The sequence below is a fragment of the Myxocyprinus asiaticus genome, chromosome 42 (assembly GCF_019703515.2).
Source record: "Myxocyprinus asiaticus isolate MX2 ecotype Aquarium Trade chromosome 42, UBuf_Myxa_2, whole genome shotgun sequence".
Lineage (NCBI taxonomy): Eukaryota > Metazoa > Chordata > Actinopteri > Cypriniformes > Catostomidae > Myxocyprinus > Myxocyprinus asiaticus.
The window spans coordinates 34,194,546-34,214,746 of NC_059385.1; the positions used below are offsets into that span (position 1 = coordinate 34,194,546).

The window sequence follows — 20,201 nt, forward strand, 5'->3', positions numbered from 1 at the left end:
GACAATATCTGATTCTGTTCAAGAGTTATAACCATTTTTGCGAAAGTGGCCACGCCCATTACGAACGATTTGGCATACCGTTTGACAATAAATCAAAATTTCAAAATTCCTTTAACTTTTCATTTTGAGACTCCAGAGAATCTTTCTGTATTGGTTTGGTTCCGATTGGGCGAATGGCCTAGGACTAGTTCGAAAAAGTAATCTTTTAAAATAATCTCAAGTGTTTATTGAACATTTTGTTTCACACAAATGGTCCTTAAGGCAAAGTTGTTCAGAATGAGGAGATCTACAATATATTATGAATAACATGTTTCTTTGTGAAACATAGCGGTATATACAATAATTTACACGCATGTAAAATGCAATAGCGCCTCCCGGTGGCCAATGTTTTTCAAATATTGCACAGACCTCTTGGTTCAAGAGACAAATAGGCCTACCAAGTTTTGTTCTGATTGGCCTTATTTAACCCTACATAAAAGCTGCTGAAAACTGATTGGTCGATGGCAGCCATGTTTTTAAAGTTATGCGACTGTCCTCATAGACCTTGATGGCACCTTGGACAAAGACACTGCATGCAAAATTTCAAGTCGATCGGACCAATGGTTCCATAGAGGCATTTTTAGTTTAATTATTATAGCGACACCAAGAGGCAAAGGTGTGCAATAATTTTGTGTGTCCTCAGAATGAGCCCATATATACGTGTACCAAAAAAATGGACACGCCCCCTACGAACGTTTTGGCGTACCGTTTGATGATAAATCAGAATTTCTAAATTCTTTTAACTTTTCATATTGGGACTCTGCTGAATCTTTCTGCACTGGTTTGGTTTCGATCGGGCAAACAGCCTAGGATGAGTTTGTTTTGAATTTGAATTGAAGGGGCGGAGCAAAAATCTGACAGAAGGCAAAAGTCTTTGGCATAATGCATGGAATTAGAGGAAAAAATAATTTAGTTTCTAGCCCCTTTTTTTTTTTTCCGCAATAGCGCCACCTAGTGTCCAATGGATGTGTGTCTGTACGCCTGAGTAGTGGGGGGATTTGGAACCATCCTGCCAAGTTTGGGGTCTCTACGACCTACGGTCTCTGATGCCCAGACACTTTTAGGGCAGAAAAAATAATAATAAGGAAAATAATTAGAGAATTGGAACAAATACAACAGGGTTTCTGCACCTTCGGTGCTTGGACCCCTAATAATAATAATAATAAAAATCCTTACAAAAACAATAGGGTTTCTAGACCTTCGGGCTTGAATCACTAATAATAATAATAAATCCTTACAAAAACAATAGGGTTTCTAGACCTTCGGGCTTGAATCACTAATAATAATAATAAATCCTTACAAAAACAATAGGGGTTCTGAACAGGGTTTTGAACTCCTAATGATAACAACAACATATTAAAGCAGTATCTCAGTATCAATATCTGTGATGTTCTGATGCGCAGCACTGATTGTGCCTTTTCGAATTCAACTGAATAGACACCATTTTGATAATAAAATGCTAATAACCTTTCATATGCAAAATTCAGAAAAAATAACCATCCAATAACAATATGTATATATAAATATAATGACCTCTTGTGGGTTTTTGCTTAAATATAACATCCATTGGGCAATTGAAATATGGAAGAAAATTATATGGATAAAAACGAATAATATTAAAAAATAAGTACATTTCCAATAAAATTGCACATTTTGTCCCATTGAAATGCCCACTTGACAGTAAAGCAAATTTTTTACATTTATATAATAAAACATTAACACATTTATGTTGGGCTGAATTAAAATACTCTGACAGCGGGAATGAGTTAGAAATTCTTTCACTGTTTCCTTTCATCAGGATCTTACTGATAAAAAATAATAATCTGAAGACAAAGTCTTTTTAAATAGTTTAATCACCGACACATTAGGGGTTTTCATAGAGGTTTTAAACAAATAATCAGTGCAGAATCTGCAACCCAGCCCGCGTTTATCGCAGTGCAGTTTATGATGATCTGCGCGGCTGAGAGCTCGAGACCGGCTTGCGTGTAAACACGTCCTCTGTGCTGATCTGTCCATTGAGCCACGGTGACTGATCCGGTTAGAGCTGTTTCATTTCGTTTTTGTAACGTTTGCCGCTTGATATTTCTCATACGTAACAAAAAACGACTGCATAATCAGAGAGTCGGCCAACATTGTAGTCGCACCAGTGCAAACTCTTGCCAAGTTTAATCACACTGTTAGGAAAAATTGTCTCAAAATATGACCATTTAGTCGCAGTCTGGAGCCCTGTGCTGTATACAGATAAACTATTTTTGGACTCAAAAATACTGGAGTAAAAAAAAATTTTGTATTCTATTCATTAATTTACATCAGCAACTGTTTATCTATGGTTATTTGTGATATTTGCAACCCTCTTTGGTATGCACTAATTATCCGGTTTACTTACTGAATGTTTTTGAATGAACGAAATGCTACATTTAGTGAACATTTCTAGTGGGCTTCTGATTATAAAGTGGAATTGTTGCTCTTTTCAAAACTAATGGCAAGAAAATTGTGGAACCGGTTTTGTCCCATGTCTCAAGAATCAGTGATGTAATTGACTACAGTTCACAACAGTGCAATGGCAGTCTTCATGTAACTAAGGGGGATTTCAGATGTTAGCTGGTTCTTTGAATTGGTTCTGTTTGGTGCGGATCAAAGTGCGATTTTAGTGTTCATGTACAGTATGCCTAAATGAACCAAACTAAGGGAGACAAGACAATGCAACAAGTCCTGAATTTAATACTCTAAACTAGGTTTGAAAATGCCCTGAAGTTCCAGAGCACAAAATCATGTAATATAGGCACTGATGCAGTCTCTTCTGCTCTGTAGGCAAATTCACGGAAGAGGAAACCACGAGGCAAGAAGAATAAAGCTGTGAAACCAAAGGTGGATGAGGTTACGAACAGTCTGTCTTCAGTGCCTCCCTCAGATAAGAGCTCTGAAGATGAGGATGAGAAAGAGGAAGAAGAAAAGGTATGTGAGGCTTCTTCAGCCTTTTCCCTCCACTATGGGCATTTAGCAGATTTATCAGATATGTTACTTATTGAAAAGATTTAAAGACAACATGGAGTCATAATGAACTAAATAATGGTTCTTGGACTTATTGTGCATGTTTTCCAAGTTTTTTCATAATCTTTCAGCAAAATGGCTTAAACAACTCTGAAACAGCCTTTCCAATGACGTAATCAAGCCACATGGGCAGGAAAAGTTCTAGTAACCAATAATATGATCGCCTAACATGCGAACATCCAGTCAAATCCTGATGGATAACATCAACTCGTGTCCTACATTATTTCCTGCTAAATATTCTGTTTCAATCTAAAATGAGTCGTCATACGGAAGTTCAGTGCATCACAAATGCTGTACGTTTTTTCTGGGTCAAAAATGGTCTTCAGTAGTGGCTTGTCATCCACACATGTGATGCAATTCTCCTATAATTGCAATTATTATTTAAAATATGTAGTTGCATTTCATGTTTTGATCGAATTAGTTATTTTTTGATCATCGGAGCATCTCGCTTTTGAATTCAACAGTTTTTGTACTTCAAGGTGCTGTGGGAAATCAAACTTACCTTATTTCTATAGGGCTAGTTATAAATTATTAATGAGTAAACAACTTTACTGATTTGGAACTTCAAGGGTTAGTTCTCACAAAAATGACAGTTTTCTCATTTTCTCACCTTCATGCCATCTAAGATGTGTATGACTTTTTCTTTTGCAGAAACAAAGATTTTTAGAATATCTCTGCTCTGTTGGTCCATTCAATGCTAGTGAATGGTGGCCAGATCTTTGAAGCTTCAAAAAGCTAATCAAATCAGCATAAACAATCCATCAAACTCGAGTGGTTAAATCTGTGTCTTCTGAAGTGATCCAGTTGGTTTCGAGTAAGAACAGACAAAATGTAACTCCTTTTTCACCATGCATCTTGACAGAATTCTTCTTTGTGACAATGATTTCAAGCTCGATTACACTTCCTATTGCGCCATCCAGCGCTTTGTGCATGCGTCAAGCACTAGGAAGTGTAATCGAGCTTGAAATCATTATCGTGCTTAGAGACTGCTATGGCCAGATGTACAGTGTAAAAGGAATTATATTTTGCTTTGTTCTTACCCAAAACCAACTTGATCACTTCAGAAGACATTGATTTAACCACTGGAGTTTGACAGATTGTTTATGCTAACTTTATCCCCTTTTTTGAGCTTTGAGTTCTGGCCACCATTCACTAGCATTGAATGGACCTACAGAGCTGAAATAGTCTTCTAAAAATCTTTGTGTTCTGCAGAAAGTCAGTAATACACATCTGGTATGACATGAGAGTGAGTAAATGATGAGAACATTTTCATTTTTGGGTGAACTATTTCTTTAACAGTAACATGCCATATTCGCGGGTAAGACGATGAATGGCTTCTTAATAACTGCGGTTTGGTAGTTTCTTTTTTTAAACATAAACTGTTTATTTGTTTAAATAAACCCATTTAAAAATATAAGTTTTTTTTTTTGTTTTAACGAGAACTGCCACAGTTGTAATAAAAATTCCTAGGGATGTCCCGATACCATTTTTGGAGACAGAGTACGAGTACCGATACTTCCTTTTCAGTACTCTCCAATACAAAATGTATTTTTCAAATATTTACAATAATGTAAATTACTATATAAAAGTTAAAAGAAGAAAAAATCTTCACAATAAAAATAATTATAAACAAAACCAAGAAGCTGACCTGCTGACTTTATTGGTTTCAGCAGCTGTAGCTTAAATTAAAACCAAGATGTAAAGGCTGTCTATCAATAAGGATTCTTTTGCAAAGTTAAGGGGAACATCTTCCAGCAGCAACCATAGTTTTCCCCAGGAGGTCTCCCATCCAGATACTAGCCAGGCTCAACCCTGTTTAGCTTCAGTGGGTAACCAGATGAGAGCTGTAGGTTGATATGCAACTTAAATTAAACTTAAATTAAAACCAAGATGTAAAGGTTGTCTATCAATAGGTTTCTTTTGCAAATTTACAGGTAAGATTGTTTTTCATGAACAAAAGTATCTCTGCATGTTAACATGAATGGCCCTATGAAATCCATTTTATTATTATTATTTGCATCTTTTTTCAACAGTTTAATACAATGTATCATCAAAGGGTGTCTAAATGAATTAATTAACTTAACTGAAAATAGAACAAGTACCATTAAGTTTCAACATAACATTACATTATTTTTATCATATGAAGTGCTTTAATACAGATCCTCAAAATACAACATTTATTTTTGGCAAATAAAGTGATGCACAACAGAGCATCACCAATGTGAGATATTGCTTAAATACAGTATAACACAATTATTTTTTTATTATTATTAATGAATATTACATAATACAGCAGTGATATAATTGTCATATATTTGTCCATTTAAATGGAGCTTTTATTTCGACAGAGCTTTTATTTTGGCGGGACACAGAGTGAAGCCGTTTGTGACAGCAGCTTCACACCTCCAGAAGAGCAGGTCGCTACTTGACAGCGTGATTTTAAACCACAAAAGGCTGCAATTTAATTGTCTAAATATGTAGTCTGCATGTGCACATGTCCCACATGAGAAGCATATATAGCAGTTAAGCGATATGAATATCATAAAATCTGCTTTGATGGCCTGAAATTTCAATTTGGCGGCCGCCAAAAAAAAATACCTAATTAAGGAGTCATGACATGAGGAATCTATTTCTCCTTGATCTTTTGACACATAAGAGGTCATTGTACTGTAAAAAACATACTGTAAGTTTCAGAACTCAAAACCACCTCGCTGCAAAAAGAGCATTTGTTGACACCAAGCTGCCAAAACAACTCTTTCTCTACTTCCGCCACATTGTGATGTCACACTGTGGTAGACATTGCATCCGACCACCTCCACAACAACACATCAACACCTACTTTAACTTATAACTTCCGTAGCCCCGCCCAGCAGCGGTGAGCAGTAAGATAGCAGGTCAGTCAAGATCAGAGAGCCAATCATACTGTAACAGTGGCTGTTTCCTGTCAAGTCTTAAAGGAGAAGCCTTTAAGTCAGAGGGTCAGAATGAGGGTGGAAAATGATCATGTTTTACAAATATATTTTTTGTGCAAAAAGCTTTACTAATATAATAAGGGATACTCATTATTAAAATAATAAAAAAGGCATATCATGACCCCTTTAAAGTGTTTTCTCTGTTCTCACAGGAAACACCTCCTGTGAAGCCACCCAATAGAAAGGGACGGGCCACAGAGCGGGTGGTAAAGGAGGAAGAGGAGTCTGAGGAGGAGCCACCTCAGGTTAATGAGTTGGAAGAGAAGGAAATAAAGGAAAAGGTGGTGAAAAAAGAAATCAAGAAGGAGAAAAAAGAGGAGAGCCGTGACAGCAAAGAGAAAGAACCAAAAGAGAAAAAGGAAATCAAGCTGGAGCCTGTGCACAGAGAGGAAGAGTCCCCTGCAGAGAAGGTCACCATGGTTATGACACTGACTAGATCACAACTCTAATAACACACCCAAAACTATGGCTGTGTCTCAAAACCTGCTGAGCTGTCTACTCATAATGTATTTTTGGGAGTTATAGACATGTTTCGAGTCAGAGGCCACATCTCTAGGTTCCCCAAAATGCTGTCTAGGCAGCTCACAAGTTTATGGGACAGCCATGTATCACTGTGGTTCTTTTATCCTATTATGGGATTGTTATCTAAACAGCCATTGATTGTGTTCTTAGGCTCCAGAGGTGAAAACAGAAGTGTGGGAAAAGAAAGCTGATACTCCCATGCACACACAGGCAGGAGGAGAGAGTATTCCAGCTTCTGAGGAGTCTGAAGAGCTGGACCAGAAGACTTTTAGTGTGGTGAGTTATGGTCTACTCCTATACAGCTGGAAACTTGAGCTCACGTGTACTGTTTAGTTACTGACATGAACAGAAGTTAGGGAGTGACCAAAATGCTGTTCCAAACTCCGTTCCAAATCCTAGTGAGTGGCCTCGCTGTTTCCTATCTTTGTAGGCAGCAACCTTTTAAGGCAGCCTCCTTAGAAATGGAAAGTGACTTTTTTAAAACATTTCTTATGGACAGTAACTGTTAATGTAGTCACCCAAAAAATGTAATTGTCTTTGTTAATCATCCCTATGTCACTCTAAATCTGAATGATTGAGTGCGTTTATATGCACTTTAAAAGTTTGATTTCAGTCAGAATAAAGTAATAATTTCTTTTTAAAATGTCTTGTAAACGCGTTAGTCCAACCTTGTACAAGTCAAGTTTTTGCAAAAATCAAATTAACAGACCTAGATAATGCAAATGTAGATCGGTTCCATCCAGCATTTATACATGTCAGTCGGACCGCAATAGGCCTCAGCGTTATGTGTATGCTCCTTAAAACAGAAGTGCCGCACGATGTGTATGTAACCCAGAAGTCAAAAGCAACACAAAGCAAAGAAGAAGAGCAACAACACGTGCGTTTCATTTGGAAGTGATCATCCCTATGCCCTATTCACTTCACCAACTTAACATCCACTGCGAGAGCTTTAGAGGGCTGAAAGATTGGAAATTCAGTTTGAAGCGATCTTACAGCATGGCTATTATAATTGTATATAATCGTTCTTCCTTCCCCTTTGCAGTAGTATCAAATATCTTTCTTTTTTTTTTTTTTTTTGAATGCCCAATTCCCAGTGCGCTTTTTAAGTTCTTGTGGTTGCGTAGTGATTCGCCTCGATCAGGGTGGCGGAGGATGAATCCCAGTTGCCTCCGCATCTGAGACCATCAACCCGCGCATCTTATCACGTGGCTTCTTGTGCACGTTTCCACGGAGACACGGAGGCTTCACACCATCCACCGCGGCATCTGCGCTCAACTCACCACACGCCCCACCGTGAATGAACCACGTTATAACGACCACGAGGAGGTTACCCCATGTGAGACTACCTTCCCTAGCAACCGGGCCAATTTGGTTGCTTAGAAGACCTGGCTGGAGTCACTCTGCATGCCCTAGGATTCGAACTAGCGAACTCCAGTGGTGGTAGCCAACGTCTTTTACCACTGAGCTACCCATGCCCCTCAAATATCTAAAAAAAAAAAAAAAAAAACTATAAAAACTTATGACCTTACGTTTATTATTTTCACAAATTCCATCATAAAATACAATAAAAGAGGGTAACAGACGCATACTATGGCCAAGGTTGGCACGCAAGCGTTAGCATTAGCGCCACGAATGCAGTATTTAAACATTACAAATTACACTATCTACTGCATATACTGAATATTTCAATTATCACTGAGTGGTTATAATTGATCAGTTTTTACTGATCTTATGTGGTTTCCATGCATAGAATGAGGCATAAAACCTGATTTTTATTGAACATGCAGCTTGAAGCAAATGACAGGTACAGAACTGAATACCAGTGATCTTTAGGAAAATATAGACAAACCATATATTTTCTTGATCATCTGTTTATTTACAGCATCTCTCCCCAAACTAAATGCTATTATTACGCTTTACATAAAGATTATAAGGATGAAAGAGAAGCAAAACAGAGCTCATATAGTTAGAACAATCCAGGAGCAAATAGCATCGTCTTCTGTCTTCGGACATCACCATCAGCACAACGGATAACATACATCTGATCTGCACCAAAGTTAATGTGTGAAGAATGTAAGAAATGCACGTGGCTGTAAAGTTTTCCGTATTGTTTTGCCTGCGTTTGCGTCTCCCTGTTGACAAGCTAGTTAACTGAATACTTCAATGCTCTACTATGATGCAAACAGTCAACCAGAAAATGTCTGTCATTTCCTCAGCTGATTTAATTTCTACATCGATTGTGCATTGTGTCATGTATTCTTGGACAGAGAAAGGAAGACTGTAGCTTGACAATGCAAAAACCCGTGGAAGTTCGATTATTACTGCCCGTGTAAATGTACTGATTGAATGACTTCTGTGGAGCACAGAAGATGATATTTTAAAAAGTTTTTATATATATATATATATATATATATATATAAACAGAGTAAAAGCAATTGATATGACTTGTGTACTATATTCCAAGTCTTCTGAAGCCATACACTTTGTGTAATGAACAGAACAAATTTAACCTTTTCAACTCTGCGGACCCGGTACCTAGTCCGTGGGCGCCTCCAGGGGTGTGGAATAAGTTTAGGATTACAAAATAAAAGTCCTTGGATCCACAAGTCAGGCATATGTGGTACCATTTGAAAGCTTAGAATCTAGACTTTGTACAGAATCCCATCACTTTTGCATTTATTACATTAACCAGATAAGACCTGAAATCCTTTTCTCGAATAAGCGCCTCCTTTTGGTAATGATGTATAAAGATAAATATGAAATGAAAGTGTTTCATATAGCACATTAATAGCCATATCATGTATCAAATGGAAGCTCTCGTTCTCATGAATGTGACTTATGTAGTTTATTTTGTGGTCATAACTCCCAGTTTGAATGTTTATTGAAAGAATCACAAAGTGAAATATGATATCTGTAAGACAGTGAAGCCAAACGTCTCATGTCTGCACTTATCACTGCTTCTGTAAGCCCCAAATAGCCACAAACTCGAGATCAACTCTTAACTTAGGCTGTTTTCTTTCAAATGAGCCATTATTTAGGCCTAATTGTCTGTGAGCTTGCTTGGGTAAATAATCCAATGTTATGTCTCAGAAGTCCAGAACAAAATATGCAGTCCAGATGAAAATGCATGATAAACAAATCATCAGTATAATTTTCTCAACATTCCAGAGAGGATTTCAGCTTTTCAATGACACCAAGATTGAGCTTCTAGACATCTCAGAAGCAGAGATTTTCAATGAAACAGTGAGGAAGTACTCTAAATATGAAACAGTGAGGATCTGCTCTTAATATACATTTGTTGTCTATGGACCAGTGCATGTGTCAACATCTCAGCTGCGTCTACATTTCAGATCTATATATTGTGAAGGAAGGTGATATAGGAAACATTCTTTTTCCTTGTACTTGCTGCCATCTAGTGAAATGATATAAGATTTTTTGGAGGGAGAAAGAGCAAACAAAACAGGAATTACATGCTGAAAAAAGAGACTTATAAAAAAATATATATATATTCATAAGATTGTAAACTTATACAATATTATTTATGAATTCTTGGAGTCTTTCCTTAAAATGTGAGGGGGTTTTCTGTACAATGAGACCAGTTTTATTGTGGGTGTGAAAAATGCAGGCTACAGCCAAAAAATGGACCAGAGTTGAAGAGGTTAGGTCATTTTTTACTTTTAAATCATTAATAAAGTGCTGAAATCAAATATGGCTATTACAAACCTTGATAATATCAAACCTAATTGGTTCCTGGATTTTCGAGTGAATAACGACTTCAATTTCATTCTGTTCCTGTGAACGTATAGGTGTTTTGTTTTTAGCTTGACAGACCAGAGTCACAATTCACTTTTCATTATATTGCAAATAATCCTGTTAAGACTTTTTTTAAAAGATATATTTTACCTGTTATTAATGTTTAATTAATGTTATTTAATGCATGAGTAAATTGTCCAGTTTTCTCAAATAATGTCTGAAGTTTTTGGAATCTTTAGAGCCTAGTTTCTCAATCACAAGGTTTCATTACAGACAACTTTTTGATGATCATATCTCTGCATTGGTTTGGTATGGGAACATAATTATTTTATCATTAGAAACTGGAGACTTTCCTTTTTACTTTATTGCATAAAACTCTATTTAATTCTGGGTTAATGTGACACAATGATGGAGCAGGTCACACATTCAGTAGTAGAAATAATTATACTGACAAAGCATCTCATACTGTGTGTGTTAGTGCAAGGAGCGCATGAGGCCAGTGAAGGCGGCGCTGAAGCAGTTGGATCGTCCAGAGAAGGGTCTGTCTGAGCGAGAGCAGCTGGAACACACACGCCAATGCCTGATCAAAATAGGAGACCACATCACAGAGTGTCTGCAGGAATACACCAACCCTGAGCAGATCAAACAGTGGAGGAAGTATGGCCATTTTATCACAATCTTTACCTTCAAGTATAAACATTAAATAAAGGTTAATAATGAATATATTTTTGTTTTAATTTGAATGGGTTTATCAATGCCTCATTTATTCCCACCTTCCAGAAATCTTTGGATATTTGTTTCCAAATTCACTGAATTTGATGCAAGAAAACTGCATAAACTGTATAAGCATGCAATCAAGAAAAGACAAGAAATTGCTCAGGTATGGACATGTCAACAATATTTTTAAGATTTCTTTATAAGAGGATGTTATAAGATGACATTATATATAAGTGGAGAATTATTGCTTAATGTTTTGTGCTGAATCTGTGTCCATATGGACTGATGCTGTAAATGAGTTCAATAAGGCCACGTTCACACAGTGTTTGTGATTGACAATCGTATTTACTTACAGGTGTGAGTCTCGAGATGTCCTGTTCATACAAGAGCTTACAGTAGCAGCTTTAATACTGTCTGTATGAACAAACAACCGAAGTCAAGCCTGTATTCTCACACCTATAACCATACTGACGGTGCCAAAAGTAAATATCAAAGATGGTAGCATCCGTAACAGCAGCAAGTCTTATCACAATTGATGCCGGGTTATTAAATAAACAAGTCTAATTGAGGCACAATTTAATGCGTCACATCCTAAAGGGTTTGTTCACCCAAAAATGAAAATTCTCTCATCATTTACTCACCCTCATCATCCCAGATGTGTATGACTTTCTTAGATTTATGGAAGAATATTTAAGCTCTGTAGGTTCATACAATGCAAGTGAATGGAGGCCAGGCCTTTGAAGCTCAAAAAAGGAAGTCAGCATAAAGGAAGTCAGTATAAAGGTAATCTATAAGACTTAAGTAGTTTAATCAATGTCTTCTGAAGCAATCCAGTTGGTTTTGGGTGAGAACAGACCAAAATGCAACTTTTTTTACTGTACATCTTGCCATTGCAGTCTCTTGGCACGATCGATTTCAAGTTCGATTACACTTCCTAGTGCGTGACGCATGCACAGAGCGCTAGATGGCACTGTAGGAAGTGTAACCGAGCTTGAAATCATGATCGCCAAGGAGACTGCTGTCAAGATGTACAGTGAAAAAGGAGTTGCATTTTGATCTGTTCTTAGCCAAAACCCACTGGATTACCTCAGGAGACATGGATTTAACCTCTGGAGTTTAATGGATTTATGTTTATGCCACCTGGCCACCATTCACTGCATCAAATGGACCTACAGAGCTGAAATATTCTTCTAAAAATCTCTGTTTGGGTTCAGCAGAAGAAAGTCATATACATCTGGGTTGGCTCCTGCTGCTGAAAAGGGTTACAGAAGTGATGAGGTAAAAGTAGGATCTATGTTAGTGTCTAATCTCCGTCTCCATGAGTAACCAAGACCCGACATGATAAAACACATCACATACAAGACCCATTGCTATGTATGACGTGACAGGCAACTAGTCAGTGCTGTTCCGTTCACACAGCACAGGTTTGCTGAAAATGTGGTTGCAAGTCCTGACAATTGACAGGTGTCAGTTTAGTTAGAGAATGCAATTGTCACTCTTGTAAAAAAACTCAATTGTGTGTGAGCGCAACCGAATTAAGCATTCAAATATAGGACTGACAACTCTATTCTGCTACTGTGTGAATGTGGCCTAAGTGACACTTCTTCATGGTGGAATATTATAATTGATGTCTATAATGTTTGTTTCATTTCAGGCAGTGGAGCAGAACACTTGCACTGTAAATACACAAAGCTTAAAACACACAGGTATGACTACTCTGCATTTCTTGTCCATTTAAAAGATAATGAACTTGTATGCAGTCATAGACATCCATGAAAATTGGTCTTTTTTTTCCTTCAGTTGATCTTTATACCACTATATGGATAATCTCTGCTGGGGAACACTGAATTTTATTGTTTTTCCAGATATTGAACGGATGAAGGAGTCACAGCAGGACGACAGCAGCAGAGACAGCTACAGCTCAGACAGACACCACCCATCATCTCGCTACCAAGAACACAGCAAAGATCGCCACCCCGGTGATTCATACAGGAAGAGCTCCGACTCCAGGAAGAGACCCTACTCCTCCTTCAGCAATGGCAAAGAACACAGAGAGCGAGAGAGAGATCACTACAGAGAGAGAGGAGAGCGACAGGACAGCAGGTTAGTAATCATGCAGTTTTATCTAGCTTGAGCTAGGGAAAAGGTTTGTGCTTTAACAGCTTTCACACATACAGCCATTGTTTTTTTTGGATTTTCTCCCTTTTTCTCCCCAGTTTGAAATGCCCAATTCCCAATACACTCTAAGTCCTTGTGGTGGTGTAGTGACTCGCCTCAATCCAGGTGGCGGAGGACGAATCTCCGTTGCCTCCGCGTCTGAGGCCGTCAACCCGCGCATCTTATCACGTGGCTTGAGCGCGTTACCGCAGAGACATAGCGCATGTGGAGGCTTCACGGCATCCACGCACAACTCACCACGCGCCCCACCAAGAGCGAACCACATTATAGCGACCACGTGGAGGTTACCCCATGTGACTCTACCCTCCCTAGCAACCGGGCCAATTTGGTTGCTTAGGAGACCTGGTTGGAGTCACTCAGAACACCCTGGGATTCGAACTCGCGAACTTCAGGGGTGGTAGTCAGCGTCTTTACTTGCTGAGCTACCCAGGCCCCCCATACAGCCATTGTTGTAAAATTATTTTTGCGCTAAGAAGTATGAACGGGTCCTGTCATCGCAATGCTGGAGAGCAAATTTGCAATCTTAGAGTTGTAGCATTATCAAAAAGGTTCAATATTGCAGCTTTGTGTGGACAATAAAGAAAAATTTAATGGTTGAAGCATGTATGAAGTTATGATATGTTTGCTGTAAAAGACATCAAAAGTTTGCAGTAAACAGTTCAATCACACAGCCGTGAAGGATATGACACAATTATACATCTGTTACTTGAAGACTTTTGTGACATGGTAGTCGAAAATCTATTAAGCCATTTGGTCATATAAAGGGTTAATTACTATGCAAAAGCCTTAAAGAGCATTATATTTTTCACAAAAAATTATTTGTAAGTGTATCAGTAGGAAATATACATTTTAGATTTCAACATTCCCATAAAAATAGTCTTGAATAGAAGAACACAAGAAACCCTACAACAGATTGTATGGCCCCCACAGAGCCAGAATCAACATCTTTGAGTCAGTCTGGGATTACATGGAGACAGAAGCAACTGAGACAGCCTAAATAGATAGAAGAACTGTGGCAAGTTCTCTTGGAACATCCTATCTGCCAGCAATCAAGAAAAACTGTGTCCAGCTGTACCTAGAAGAATTTATGCAAAGGGTTGTTGCTGAATGATTTAGCTTTTTTGTTTACCGGGCTTTGTATGATGTTAATTGATAAATTAAAATTATTACATTATTTTAGAAGACATCTCGCTATGCTTCATTTTCAACAAGTGCCTAAAAATTTTGCACAGTACTATACACAGTATATACTGTATGTGGATATTCGCACAGATGGGGAGGGGGTTTCGGCTTGTCGATTAGCCTACACATCCATGTAAATGATTTGGTAAACTTTAACATTATGTGAATAAGCATTTTCTTTGGCCAATTGCATCCTTGATTACAGCAGCACAAGCAAAGGGTCATCGTACTACAGTTCAAACCAGTAAGGCTTGGCAAAGAATTGCATCTCTCCTTCTACTTTTTAACTCTTCAGACATGTTTTGTAAGTTCTGTTCTCTGGTTTGTGTGAAGGTGTTGTTTTTTCTGTTCTTAATATCACTGGTGGGTCCGGCTGAAGTGAAACAAAGTAGTTTCTCGCTTGAACGCCCCATTTCGCAAGCGGGGGCTGTGTATTCTGTTGCTTTCATGCACTCATATAACAGTATTATGTTTGGAAAGGTTTACAAAGTGCTTTAGGCATACAGGAAATAATACTTAACTGAGAATAGCCAGTACTTGCAAACTACTTGCAAGTACTATAGCCAGTACTTGCACACACAAAAAATGCAAACTAATATTTATTTATTTTTTAGTTGGTATTGTTTAGAATCAGGCAAAATTACAGAAGCAACCAATTGCTTTATCAAGTGCATATCTGAACTGTAAACCTGGGCAGTAATATTTACAAATTATTATTATTTTGATAAATTAATTTTCAGAATTCTTAAAATGAATGAGAAAATTATGTTTGACAGTATGGCATACAGTGGACCCTTTTCACACTTCTGGGTTTTGTAATGTGGAAGTAAACGATTGCAGGGTAAACTCCAATATCAGTGAATGGGAGATCACGCTAAATGTAATTTTTGCAGTGGATTACATCAGTCAGAAGAGTGAAAGAGCCCAAATATTTTCACTCCCTCAGCTGCTGTATTAGAAACCTCATTGCAGCTGTGGTAACTTGTTTTTAAAATGTATTCCTAGGTAATATTCCAAAAGTATAATATATTAAATTTATACTAAATAATAAAAAAATTGTTAATATAAAAAAGCTTGCTAGATTTATGCTGCTGAAGGTGGAAACAAGTCTGTGAAAAGGGTCTATTTACAATCACATATATCATGGATACGTTAAAGAAACCGTGCAATGACTCTCGTCTATGTGCACTCAACCACAACACTTGCTCGCTAACCTGTGGTAGTTCTCAAAGAGATAGTACCACTAATGTAATGAAAACAATAATCATGTAACAAAATGTATAATTAATGTGTTAATATGTAAAAAAAAAAAAAAAAATTAAAAACAATTATATTTAAAGCGCAATCATATGTGTTGAACATTTTTAACTTAAAGTAACACTAAGTTTTAAAGAATTGAACAAGTAGGCCTCTACAATAATTGGAATGAATTTTATGGTTTGGTCAAAGGAATAGGGACATTTTTCAAAAACAGAATAACATAAAATAACACATGTTAATATTTACACATTAAAAAGCACTAATATTACACTGTAGTGCTTTTAAGTGTTCTTCATGCTGTCGGACATACCACCATGTCACCCTTTTCACCTGTGCTGTGTTTGATCGTATGATATATCAGTGTTGGGTTCGAGTCTACCTTTGTCAAATATTTAACCAATCGAGTACGAGTCCAAAGTGGGCAGAGTCCGATTGAACCTGTTCATGAATCTTAATTTCAATTGTAACTGATAACTCAATATTAAGGTACTGTGTCAATATTTTAAGCTTATGTTAACCACAACTAACAAAAACAATGTGTCAATATAAATGTAACAAACATACCTCTGTTGCATTTCATGTCAGTATCTCATATCCTGCTGAATAGAATCCAAAATGGTTTCCGAAAAAAAGCATATACTATAAGTGCATGAAGACAAAACTCAATGAACTGTTCTTTTACGTATTTAATGACAAATGAACACCATGGATCTCATCTTTGAACACATTACATTGAACCAAAAGAGTTAAACCAAATTTTTACTCTCAACACTCATAGACTCTCAGCGTGCCTAGCTTCGCATAGAGTAAAAGATCAATATAGGTATTGTTCAAATGAAGATTGCGATTATTTTAAACCATACATTTTGTTAGGTTTATGGCAAAATCTTGCTAATCTTGAAAATTTATTTGATTTTCAATGCCCATAATCCATTTCACTGCCCATAATATCCTAATATTTTATTGTGCATATTTGAATGTTCTGAATAGTGGAAATATGCTGGAAAAGAATTTTAAACAGATTGTCAATGCTTTGAAGATGCAGTAAAAGTGCTGTTTTATTTAGTCAGTTTAGAGCTGCTGTTTGCATTAGCAATAATGATTTACCGACTTTTTAAAAAGTTAAACAGTTAATAAATAAATCTAATATGGACCTCCCAGATGGGGCTTTAAGTTCAAGCTGGCAACACTGCGTGGACCGCAAGAGACATAATCTATATGTGAATACAGTACGCCTAAAAAGACTTAAAAGCCTAATATTAGTGCTATTTTGTATTTAATTTTTTTGTGATGTTGATTTTAGTAAATATTGAGAGACATGTTGGTCAGGCCTCAGGGGCTGTAGGGGCTTAGAGAAACATTTAGGGGCACAGTCAGTTTTTTTTTTTTTTTTTTAAACAAATCTTTAATGTGGCTCGAGTGTCACATTTTTAAGACACCCGCCATTTACTGAAATGTAAAAACATTGATAGATCATTCAAAATGCTTTTTGGGCAGGAAACTACTTAAACCATATTAATGTGGCTTCACTCACTCTTGGTGTGCATGCACGTGTGTGAGAGAAAGCTCTCATGGAAAACAGTCATGAAACAACCTTACACAAGGACTTTAAATAATTTTTTATATGAGGTTAGATTTATTTATGAGTTTATTTTTTTTTTCTGACGGTACTATAATTAGTTTGTAAGTTTAGGTGACATTCGCCACCCAAATAATTTTTCACATACACTCAGTAATTTTCACTCGCAGATGTGAGTGAAATGTTCACACTGCAGAGCCCTGATGTGGGTGACTTGGCACTATTAATTTCTTGATTGTAACAACAACACTGTTCACTCCTGAAACTGCGAAGCGAGTACTGCCTTAGTATTAGGATTAGTTCACCCAAAAATGAAAATGTTCTCGTTATTCACTTACCCTGATGCCATCCCAGATGTGTATAACTGTCTTTCTTTAGCAGAACACAAATTGAAATTGAGAAAATTGTTGGAGCTCTGTAGGTCCTTATAATGTAAGTTAACAGGTCTAAAAGGCATATTTAGGCAGCATAAAAATAATCCACACAATTTAAGTCGATCAATTAAGGTCTTCTGAAGTTAAGCGCTATGGCACGTTCATGCGAGAAGTCGGAAGCACGCTTTGTATGCAAGAGTTAGTTCATTTCAAACAGCATCCCAGCGCTGGCCGGAAGCAACGATGTAAAGTTAAAAACGTTTTAATTATCTATTTGTTTCTTACACCACCCTATCGATTTGCTTCAAAAGACATTAATTGATCGACTGGGGTTGTGTGGATTACTTTTATGCTGCCTAAATATGCCTTTTGGACCATCAAATAGCCAGCAGCCTGATGGCACCCGTTTACTTACATTATAAGAATGGCTGCAACTAACGATTATTTTGATAATCGACTAATCTAATGATTATTAGAACGATTATTCGACTATTCGGGCGATTATTGCAACGATTAATCATTAGCTCTAAACCGACTATTCAGTTTGTGCCCCGACTTAAAAGGTTGTATTAAACATGCTTGCGAACAATAAAGAGGACAAAATCATCTTTTAAAAATACCTCTAAATGACATTCACTGAATTCAAGGGAAAAAATACTTTTTGTGTTTAATTCAGTAAAAATTTCACTACAAAAAAATACTATTGTTATCAAGTGTATTTGTCTTTTTCCATTTAAAATTCCTTAAAACAAGTTACATTTACTTGAAGTAACATAAGATATTTAGACTGGCTTTAAGAGAATGTACCTTAAATAAGTGTGTTTTTTATACAAGTGTATTTTTTCACTTGGTTATACTTCTGCAAGTGCAGTAAAGACAAAATACACTTGTATTTAAGATCTATTCTCTAAAAGCAAGTCTAAATATCTTATATGCTGCTTCTCAGGTGAATGCATCTTTTATAAAAGGATTTTTAGATATTTTAAAATATTAGTATTTTTAATAGTATATTCAACATTCTCAGATTTAAAAAAAATAAATATTCTTCTGCAGTATAGCTGCTAAAGTAAATGTACGTTGTTTTAAATGAGTTTTAGATATTTATATTGGAAAACAAGCCAAAACAAAAACAAATAATGTATTTTGTTGCAGTGTGTAATGGGGCGAAGACTACCCTCTCTCACCTTTTTGTTCACTTAAATCCATCATTAATTCACCAAAAAAAAAAAAAAAAAAAAAAACACTCTCTTATTAATAAAGCTGCGTTTTGCCAATTTTCTTCACGATAAGAAATGCATAGTGACATATTATGATTCAATAAGTTGCCATCGCGTTATAATCTAGCTGCATTAAGCACGCGCACTCGAGGGATGAGCGTCCCCGCAACAGAGTGTACCTCAGCCGGGTGCAGTTTCAATCTCCCCCCCTTAGATCGCGACACTTTGCACAACTCATAGAAGAGGTGCTGACCGCACAGAGAAATGCCAGTTTCCTTATTATTTTAACTTTAATAAAGCTATAACGCATTAAATAGAACTGCATTAAAGATGTAACGCCGGGGTGTTTCCTTTTAAGACGCTCGACAAGTAAGTTTTGCTTAAGCTGAGCGTCAGCTCCGGCTCTGCTTATTCCACAACAAGAGTGCTTCTGTATTTACTTATTTTGTATTTTTGCATTATAATTCCCTCATACTTTGCGATCGACATCACCTGAAGCTGTTTGGAAAGTTTAGAGTGCGTCTGGACTGTGAGATGTGTTTTCTTCCTCTCCTCAGTCAGGCGCGAGCTGCAGTGCTGCTCTTGTGTGCAATCATTAGAGTTTCATATGATCTTATGTTACGTTAAGATCAATCGACTAGTCGACAACGAACATGTTTTTATTGTCGACGTTGTCGATAACGTCGACTAATCGTTTCAGCCCTACTACAGAGCTTCAAAATGTTTCTAAAATCTTAATTTGCGTTCTGCTGACAGCCAGTTATAAGCATCTTGGGTGGCATCGGGGTAAGTGAATAATGAGAACATTTTCATTTTTGGGTGAACTATTCCTTTAACTGCACAAATGCCTAGCCACATGCGATTTTTACCATGGGGGCCCATGTTAAAAAGCTGTGTAGTTTATAGTGCGTTGGCTACATACCTGTCTTTCTGCATTATTTGTTGGTACACATTGGCTGTCATGCCAGTCACCTTGGTAATCAATGTTATACGTTATTCATAAGATAAGTTTTGTGATCCCTCCTCTCACAAATTGCAAATATGAGAGTGAGATGTTTTAATAGCGATTTACACTTCAGTAGCAAAAATGCAGTTAAAATTGTATTAAACGTTTTGGTTAAAAATTGTCCAAAGCCATGAAAAACATCAGATCTCATATGTGTTTGAAAACATTGCTCGAATCACAGTAAAAAGAAATGAAGGCATTTTTATGATTTGTTAAATGTTCCACTGAGACTAACTGCTGTTTGAATGGCAGACTTGCTTCTATTAATATCAGTAAGTTTTCCATAATGTGCCCAACTTGGGTGTATTTTCTTGAGTAATCATTTGCTATCATCTTGACTGTGTCTGACTC

General features: G+C 36.9%; 1 protein-coding gene across 2 annotated transcripts in view; it reads left to right on the forward strand.

Moving 5' to 3' along the window:
* chd1 (chromodomain helicase DNA binding protein 1) overlaps positions 1–20,201 on the forward strand; it is a 112,951-nt gene that overhangs the window by 91,834 nt on the left and 916 nt on the right. The window contains exons 30-37 of one of the 2 annotated variants that reach the window (XM_051683221.1): positions 2,851–2,994; positions 6,215–6,472; positions 6,735–6,860; positions 10,816–10,994; positions 11,118–11,217; positions 12,709–12,760; positions 12,920–13,157; positions 13,271–20,198. In XM_051683221.1, coding sequence (XP_051539181.1) covers positions 2,851–2,994; positions 6,215–6,472; positions 6,735–6,860; positions 10,816–10,994; positions 11,118–11,217; positions 12,709–12,760; positions 12,920–13,157; positions 13,271–13,301 — 1,128 coding nt within the window. In that variant the 3' untranslated portion in view covers positions 13,302–20,198. Of the gene's footprint in view, positions 1–2,850; positions 2,995–6,214; positions 6,473–6,734; positions 6,861–10,815; positions 10,995–11,117; positions 11,218–12,708; positions 12,761–12,919; positions 13,158–13,270; positions 20,199–20,201 lie in introns of those variants that run through there. The other variant, XM_051683220.1, reaches the window with a different exon arrangement.